At 37.7% G+C, this 9,285-nt stretch overlaps 1 protein-coding gene across 1 annotated transcript in view; it reads left to right on the plus strand.

The window, feature by feature from the left end:
• The window catches only part of Lmbrd1 (LMBR1 domain containing 1), a 94,422-nt gene that overhangs the window by 55,358 nt on the left and 29,779 nt on the right, over positions 1-9,285 (plus strand). Inside the window, exon 9 of the mRNA XM_055606150.1 lies at positions 1,013-1,165. Coding sequence (XP_055462125.1) covers positions 1,013-1,165 — 153 coding nt within the window. The remainder of the gene's footprint in view (positions 1-1,012; positions 1,166-9,285) is intronic.

Consider the following 9,285-nt stretch of genomic DNA (forward strand, 5'->3'; position numbering starts at 1 on the left):
CTTTTACATTGGTTGAACAATGCTAACATTTTTTTCTTCCAATGCCATCTTTAAAGAACACATTTACCCTTTTTTTTTTTTTTTTTTTTTTTTTTTTTTTTTTTGTCGTAAGAAGGGCTTACTTAGGGTCTTGGTTCAGGGTACAGTGCGTCAGGTGGGCATGCCGAGTTGGCCAGGCAACTCTTCTGTTTTGCTTTATTTATATCTATTTCTCTGGGTGGAAGTGAATGGTAATGGGATGATGCTACGGAATGCATGTAGAAGTCAAAAGACACTGTCTGGGCAGAATGTAGCCAGATTGTCTGCATGGGTCATGCATGGACCCTTTCTGGGTTTCTGTTAGAGTCACTGTTCTCCTCTGAAACCTCTTGAGCCCTCCTTCCACCCTCCAGCATTCTGGCCTTCTGAACTCCAACTGAAGTGCCCATCAAGATAAGCTATGAAAGAGGGTGATTGGTTTCAGGAGAATCTGGTGCAACTATGAACACATGTTTTAACTATGGAGGCTCCTCTGAAAGGTTTTTTGGGTATTATCTTCATTTTGTTCCTTGAGATTGAGGCTATAATAGCATGTGCTGGGGAGCATGTGTTTTGTACCTTAAGAGGAATAGTATGGGCTTCCTCCTGTTCTTAGTGGTTTTGCATTTTTAAAATAGAACTCCAAGTAAAAATTTGTTCTTCTGATAAAAGCAGGTTTGTTCTCCATCCTCTCTGGGTTTGTTGTCATGGGATGCTTTTATTATGAGTCCTTGTGCCCTCATGAATTTACCATGTATTAGGAAGATCGCAGAAACAGACACAGGCAGCCCCATTTCAGCACAGAGCTTGGCTGGGCTATGTCTGTTATGCTGTAGTGTCCATTGTTTGAGTTGTGCATTCTCCTGTGGAGTGTCCAAGCTTAGAAAGGCCCTTGATCTGCTGAATCTGCTGAGTACTTTGTTAAGACTTTAATGATTCGAAAGAAAACAAACAAACAAACAAACCTACCTCAATTTTGTTTTGTTACTTTTAGAGTAAAGATGGTCGACCTTTGCCAGCAAGGGATAGACGTACCCTAAAGCAATGTGAAGAAAGATTAAGAACACTTAGGAAAAGAGAGCGGCACTTAGAATTCATTGAAAACAGCTGGTGGACGAAATTTTGTGGTGCCCTGCGCCCCGTGAAGGTAAACAAAGTTTAAAAAAAATGATCCCATCACTCTTTTACAAGCTTCTGTAGTCCATCTCAGAGAGGTGGGGCTTTCCCTTGGCAGTATTGCAACCCAGCACTTAAGAGCATGGACTTTCTAGCTGAAATAAACAAGTTTGAGTCATAACTCTGTGATTGGTAATTTGAACAAGGCATGCAAACCTCAGAGATCCACTTCCTCCTGTGTCCTAACGTGTCGTTAGGAACTCCAAATGAAAGAAAAGGTGAGTAGCATAATAAGCTCATAGCAGGTCTGTTCTGTGCTGTCTGTGGGAGACTGGGTACTCAGGAACCCCACCTCAGAGTGGCAGCTTGCCTTGCTAGACAAGTGTCCACAAGTATGTAAAGCTCTCATAATGCACTGAAAACCGTATTCTCTCCCTTTCGGAGTCTGTTTGTCAGCCTTCCGTTATTGCTACTGTATCACCTGAACTTAAGTACCTAGCGGTGATCGTGATTCAGACTGAAAGTGACTGGCACTGTTAGCTGTGGGACCAAGTTCACCTGTTCTACATGCAGGGGACTTTCAGACATCAGAGTTTTATAGACAGTGACATACAAGTTGTAATTTATGTTGTACATTGCATAGATTGACTTGAGGTAAAGTTAGGCGGGAAGGTAGAAGACCCATTGGCTTAAACTTTAAATGCTTCAGATCAGTGTCTGGTGATATACGCCTCCAATCCATGTATTTGGTAGGCTCTAATGGTAGCCTTGTGAGTTCAAGGCCTGTCTGCGCTACATGGCGAGGCTGCCTCAAAAACACAAAATAGAATAATGTTTCAGAGAATGCCATAATAGTTGGGTCAGATGGGTTGAATTTTGTTCTTGCTTCATCTACTGCCTTAAAAGCTCCTCTTTTAATATTCTAGCAATAAGAATATATTGTCAGTTCATTCCTCTAGGTGGTCAGCTTTACAAGCGTCTCTTAGAATGCCTGTTTGTTTGTAAGTCCTTGTGGGGCTGGGCTGTACCAGGGTGTCATAGATGGTAAGCAGGTGCGCTACCATTGAGCCATGCACTCAGCCCAGAAGGAACTATTTAAAACACTTTACCGCAATCCTTTTTCCCAACGTGATCTTACCGTATCAAAAACCTTAACTTTAATACTAAATTCTTTGTAGTATCTAATAAATACTTATAATAAAATGCAAACTTTGTCATCAGCTGCCTTCATAAAAGCATGTGTTATTTCACTGAACATGTGCTTAGAAGAGTTTTAAAATCAACTTTGAAGTGTGTAGATTGATTTCGCCAAATAAAACTTTGCTGATGCATAGAACACCCACATATATCTCTAAATGCACTTTGACCCCTGTTCCTTGCAGCCCAGACCAGGTTTAGTTTAAGCTTTCAAGAATTCCGTGAAATACATAAATACCTGCTTTGCCACAGCACAGAGTTAGATGTTTTTAAAGATATTTCTTATTTATGTTTATGTTTTCATGTGAACGTATGCCACGGAATACATGCACTCCTGGACACCAGAGGCGGCCTTTGGATCTCTTAGATTGGAATTATAGGTGCTGGGAGCCGTCCTCTGAAAGCGCAGAAGCATTCCTGACCCCTAAGCCACCTTTCCCCCCAGCCCCCAGCACAGGGTTTTTATGTTGGTCCATGATACTTCCTTTTATGTGATTCATTGTGCCTTACTGCTAAGTAGTGTTCTGATGTATCCATATTACAATTTGCTTCTCTTGGTTATTTCTATTTTGAGACTAAATCTTTGTGGAAGTAGAGGTTTTCATTCATTTTTTCTTACATAAAATGCCTTGCAGTAGAGAGGTTGGGTCTAATGTTTAATGCCTAACTTTGTGAGAAGCTGCCCAAGGTTTTGTTGTTGTTTTGTTTGTTTTTACTATAATCGTTATGCTTGTTTTAGTCATTTAGTCATGAGATCTTGCTGGTGGTGGCTCACTCCTTTAATCCTGACACTTGGGAGGTTGAAGTCCTTCCAACTTTATATTTCTTTTTCAGAGTTACCTTGATTGTGATAGGTCATTTCCATTTAGATTTTAGAATCAATTCCTAAATCTATAAAACACCTGTTGAAATGTCTCTAAGGTTTATCCTGGATTTACAGTGGGGAAAACCAATGTTTTAATATTACTAAGTTTTCTAGCTTGTGAACTGTTTATTTATATCATATATTTCCCTGGCAGTGTTTATTATATTCACTATACTAGCTTAAAAATAACTTGAAAAATTGCTTCTACTTCTTTTTATATTCTGTTGAAAATCATTTTCAATATTTAGTAATTTTGTAAAATTTAATACCTTTCCTTTACCTACCTCGCTGGACTGCTGTGAGTTCTCAAAGCTTCAGTGTAGCTTCCTTAGAAATTTTTTGTTCTTGATTGTGTTAGCTACTAAAAAGACAGCTTTACTTGTTCCATTATAGTGTGAGGACTATGGTTTGGATAAGTGCCCCCAACAGATAATTGTTACAGGCTTAGTGTCCTACTGTGGTACTTCTGGGAGGTTATGAGACCTTTCAAAGTTAGAAGCAGTATTGCCGTCAGGAGTGTGCCTGATGGGGAGGTTAGAATGCAACGCTGTGGACTTCCTAACCGCTGTGAGGTGAGCAGCTAGCTCCAGTGTATGCCTGTGGTATATTACCTTGCCATACTCCAAGAAGCGTGGGGCCAGCTGACGGTGAACCAAAGCTGATTAAACTGTGAACCAAAAGAAGCATTCTTCCTGAAAAGGTTACCATGTCACGATGATGGACTGTAGACTGAAATGATGATGACTGGAGATTTCTAGCTGTTAGTTTTCCTTCTTTCCAGCTTTCCTGCCTGAAACCTCTAATACATTGACTTGACATTTACTCCTATGTGTTAAACAAATGTGTTGTTCCTAAACTCTTACTGATTTTTTGTTCCTTAGCTGGAAATAAGGCAGGCATGCCTGAAGGAAATCCCTGGGGATTTTAAATTATTTAAATTATTTAAATAACTTCCCTTTTCCTCTAAATGAGATATGAAAGTCATCAATTATCGCTGGTGTTTGTCTGTAGTTGATGTACTTCAGAAATAGAAAACTACTTTTTTGTTTACTGTTTTCTATACATTAAGCATCTAAGTTAGTCTTGTCGATGAAGGTCTACATCAGTTGATTCACCCCTCTGTACTGCTCACTAAAGGTTGAAATTGACTTGAAAGTGTCTGCTGTTTTGTTTATTTGTTTGTTTTGAGATAGTCCTGACTAGCTTTGAACTCACTACATAAACCATTTTGTCCTTGAGCTCTTAGGAATCAGCCTGCCACTCTTTCCTGAGTTATGGGATTACATGCGTGAGCTATCATGCCCAAGTTTTGTCCTTTCTCAAAATTTGGTGCCAGTATTGCCTTTTGTTCTCTTCTGTAATCCGTGATTGTTTTAATCACAAAGAATATATACTGAAAGTCAGAGATAGTTTCTGTTCATTTTTCCTCCCAAATATTGCTTTTTCTCCCATGAAGATACCTGTTGATCTTGTGATTTAGCATATCCATTCTCTCCCCAGGATCTGTAAACCTCATTTCAAAGTGTGATGACTCCCTAGCATGGGCTTTGCAGTTAGTTAGTTAGTGCTGGGTTCCATTCTTGCTACACACCTCATTAGCTGGAACTGCTTTTTCCTTCATCTTTCTGAACCTGTTTTCTCCTCTTTCGAATGGAGCCATGCACTTACTTTTATATGAAGTTAAGTGAAGTAGTTTATGCCATACACCCTGTGTTTCTGATGCTCTTGCCACAAGTTGTATATATAAGCCTTTCAACCGTTAAATACAACAGTGGAACTAAAGACGATTATTGTGTAATTGAGATGAATTATAAAAGTAATCATTTAATTCAGATAAATTAGAAGCTGCTTCAGCCCCAGTCTATACATTTTCCCAACTAGATATCCAGTGTTCATCAATACTTAGATAAACTTTTCTGGGGAACAGGGGTGGGGGGTCAAAGCCCTGAGAAATTCACTGGCTTGAGTAATCTAGATCCATTTGTTTAAGTATGATTTGAGTTTCTTGTTATTTCTGTACAAAGTTATAAAGTAATGTTACTAGTGACATCACATTCTTAATCGTTACTTCTGACTCCTCTCTGTGCTGTGAAGTTACCATTTTAAGTCTATTTCCTGTGACTGAGCTCATCCATCAATTTGTACAGCACCATCACTGCTGTCTCCCTGTCTTATTTCCCAAACAGAAACACCCACTCGTTAAAATACGTCCATTTCTTAATGACTGCTCTTCTGTTTCTTTCTCTTAGAGTTTACCTATTTTAGGTACAGAAAGAAAAGGGTATAAAAAACATACTTACAGACAACTGTCAGTCAATAAGACATTGTTAATCCTTAATGTATCTGTAATATCAACAAATGTGAATAGACCTGACCCACCGTTAGAATAATTTTTAAATATGTACCACAAAGCAAGATCCAACTGTATGCTATTTAAAAGAGATATGCTTAAGATAGCACTCAAGAAGACTAAAAAATAAGAGTATTCAAAGAGAGACAGACAAGCAAACAGAAAGTGATCCTAATGTTTTAACAAAGTCAGGTTCAGTAAAGAAACATTAAATGCAAGAAAACAAAAGTGTTTCATTAAGTAGGATGATGTTTTTGATAACTGAGACTATGAATAGCTTACGTTAAGTGACAAAAGGGACTTTACAGGTATAATTGAGATCATAGACCTCAGAATACAGAGATTATCTGGGATTTTGGGGGTGGTCTCAATTTAAGAACCGGAAACTTAAAAGCAGAACATTTTTGACAAGAGACAGGAAGAAATTGTACAAATAACACAGAGATCACGAGCATGTGAGAGTGACCTGCTGTAGTATCGTTAGTTGGAGAAGAAATATGGCAAAGAAACGAAAGAATCGTCCCTGCTTCCTCGGAGGGCGAGTGGGAGGTGTTTCACTCCCATAGCCTCCAGAAAGGGCAGTGGCTCTGTTGGCAGCTTGGTTGTGCTCTCATTAGATTTTAAGGCAGAGGTGGACGAGAGCCGTTCTTTCTAGATATACCACTCATAGCAACTAACAGGTTAAAAAAAAAGTTTAAGTGGGCATTGGTCTTGCCAACAGATTAGAAAATTTCACTATGGCAGAAATAGAAAATGAATACATTTTTTATTTGAAAATAATTAACATGTAGCAGTTATAAATATTTGTTGTAGAAACCAAACCACTACATTTTAAAGAGCAAAAATCATGGAAAATTCCAGGAGATAGACTAAAATATAGTAATCGATGGTTAGAAATATATGCCACGTGTAAGGTAAGATATTTTGTATAAACGACAGTGAAGAAGAGTATGGAGGAGGGGCTGGAGAGTTGGCTCAGAATTAAGTCCTGGCTACTCTTCCAGAAGATTCTGATTTGTTTCCAGCATCCTTGTGACAGTTGACAATCATCTGTATCTGAGACTAGACACCCCCTTCTAATCCCTCAGGCACTGCACGTACATGCTTCACAGTCATACATGCAGGCAAAACACCGATACATTAAATATGTAGAAAATAGAGGTGAAACTAGATCATCATGAGTCTAGAAACTAGTGTCAAGTGCCAGCAGTGAAGCCAATGATGAGCTGTAGGTAAAAAATGAGAACTGATTTCATGGAGAATTCTCTTTTAGAAATAAAAACATCGTGGGTATATTTTACATATGCTAGAAAGTTAATCTAAGTGAGAAAACAAACAGTGGTAGAAAGAGTAGTTGGTGGGGGAATTTTCAGATCTGATGGAGAATGTGCAGAAATAAATGAAATGCTCAGATAGTAGATTTGTTTCAAAAAGCAACCGAGATAGTTGTTGACAAAGAAGAGAAGTCAGTATGGTGAATATTTTGAGAGATGTTGTTATAGAAAAAGAAGGGAAGGTATTTTTTTAAACAGAGAATTGCTTTTAAAGAGCTCAAAATCTTTATTCTTCCTTGTGTAGAGTCCTGCAGTAGCAACTCTGCAAAGTGTAAAATACTTTTTATTAAAGTCTATAAACACTTTAAAATATGTATGTATGTAGTTAGGTAGAGAGAGAGAGAGGACCTAAATATAATCAGAATATATCTTATAACTTTATATCTGGGTAATAGGGAATATGCCCTTTTTCTCCAGGTTTATGTGGAAAACAATTTATCATGTTAATTGGGTCATAAAGAAAAGTACCAGTAAATTCTATAACGTAGATATATTATATATTTTACTCTAAATAAAATTTATTGAACTAAAAATTTAAACAAAATCAATAAACCTAGGCCCCATTCACCTGAAAAGTTATCTTATAGTCAGCAGTTATTGAGTGAGCAGACAGCAGACTATAGAATGTCTAAAACTTAATGATACAATATCCCCAATCCAGATATTGCAGGTCTGGAACTCTTAAGCACTCTGTGGTACTCAGAAAGTTTCAGATTTTGTAGAGTTTCCATTTTTTCTATTTTGGGGTTTAAGGGCTCAGTGGTAAATTTCATACAATTATGCCAATGCCTGAAAAACTTGTAAAATCAGAAACACTAATGGCCCTACACATTGATAAGGAATACTCAAGTCTAAAGGCGAAATGTTTCAACACGGACCAGGCCTTTCTGGCCACTACAGAAGGGCAACACTTTTTCTATTCACTGCGATTGTTAAGCTGATATTGTTTCTTGAGGTTGTAGGGCTGATGCTTCATGTCTTTGTTTGTACTAGAAGATGCGCTTAAGTCATTGGCCAGAGAAACCCATAGCCCAGAGCACACCTCTCAGTAAAAATCGAAGTGAAAAAGTATTTTACTCCAACATAAAATTTCAAGCTACCAAAAGGCTTAAAAATAAATAAATAAATAGATAGATAGATAGATAGATAGATAGATAGATAGATAGATAGATAGATAAATAAATAAATAGGTAAATAAATAGGTAAATAAGTAGATAGATAGATAGGCAGACAGATGGACAGACAGACACTTAAGAAAACAAACATGAAACATGAAGGCAAAGGTGATGGTGATCCCTCGAAAGAGACAGCTCAATTAGTAGATCCTGTTAATAGAGTATTTGATCTATAATAAACAGTCCCTGCGTGATTCCCAAAATGCGGACTAGGACTGCCCAGGCAAGTGCCTGATTCTAGGACTGTTCCTGGGAGAGTACAAGATACATAGCTGCAAACAGACACCAGAGAGAAATGCTCAAAGGACCACCCAGGAAGACTGAGGGGAGCCAGGTTTTGGAGGGCTGTGGCTGCCTAAATGTAAGATCTTTTAGGTATCAAATAATGGTATTAACAGTATACATAGTAGCAGTAATGATAACAGCTCAATGGATAAAATGTAAATCTATCAGTCTGTATTGGTGTGAGTGAATAAATCAAATAAAATAAAGCTCCTTAAAGAAAAAAATTTAGAAAACTCCAGCACTGTTAGAAAACGGCATTTGGCAGGTACTTTTTTTTGGGGGGGGGCATTAATATATACTGAAATCAAAGGTCAAATTTTGTTGAGAATAAATTTTACCTATTTTCAAGTATGATGCCAGAAAACATATTAGTTATAGAAGGGGAAATGGCACTTTTGCAATGGAGAAACCTCATTAGGTGTGGTACAAATAGACATGATTGTGCCTCCTGATAAGATACATTCAAAGGACTCTCGTTGCCATTTCTGTCCAATAGAAAAGAAAAAAGAAAAAATACTCATGAGAAATAGACCATTTAACTTGAAGGACATTCTATAAAATAATTGCCCTGGTCTCAAAATGTCAAGGTTATGGGAAAAAAAGTAATTAGGACTTGATCCAAACTGAAGGTTACGAAAATGACATAAGCAGCATGGGGTGCCGGGTTGCATTTTAAGCTGGAAAAGATTATTGCTTTTCTATATATGACATGAACTACTTGGTTCAAATTTGGCTAAGGTCATATCATTATTAATTTTCTGATTTTTATGATTGAATTATGATTGTGTTTAAAGCATTTTGCTGTTTAGCCACAAGGGCTAAGAAGTATTTTATCTGTCACATCCTTAAGCTGTTCAGAGAGAGAGAGAGAGAGAGAGAGAGAGAGAGAGTGTGTGTATGTGTGTGTGTGTGTGTGTGTGTGTGTGTGTGTGTGTGTGTGTGTGT

The sequence above is a fragment of the Psammomys obesus genome, unplaced genomic scaffold (assembly GCF_907164565.1).
Source record: "Psammomys obesus unplaced genomic scaffold, mPsaObe1.curated_primary_1811, whole genome shotgun sequence".
NCBI lineage: Eukaryota > Metazoa > Chordata > Mammalia > Rodentia > Muridae > Psammomys > Psammomys obesus.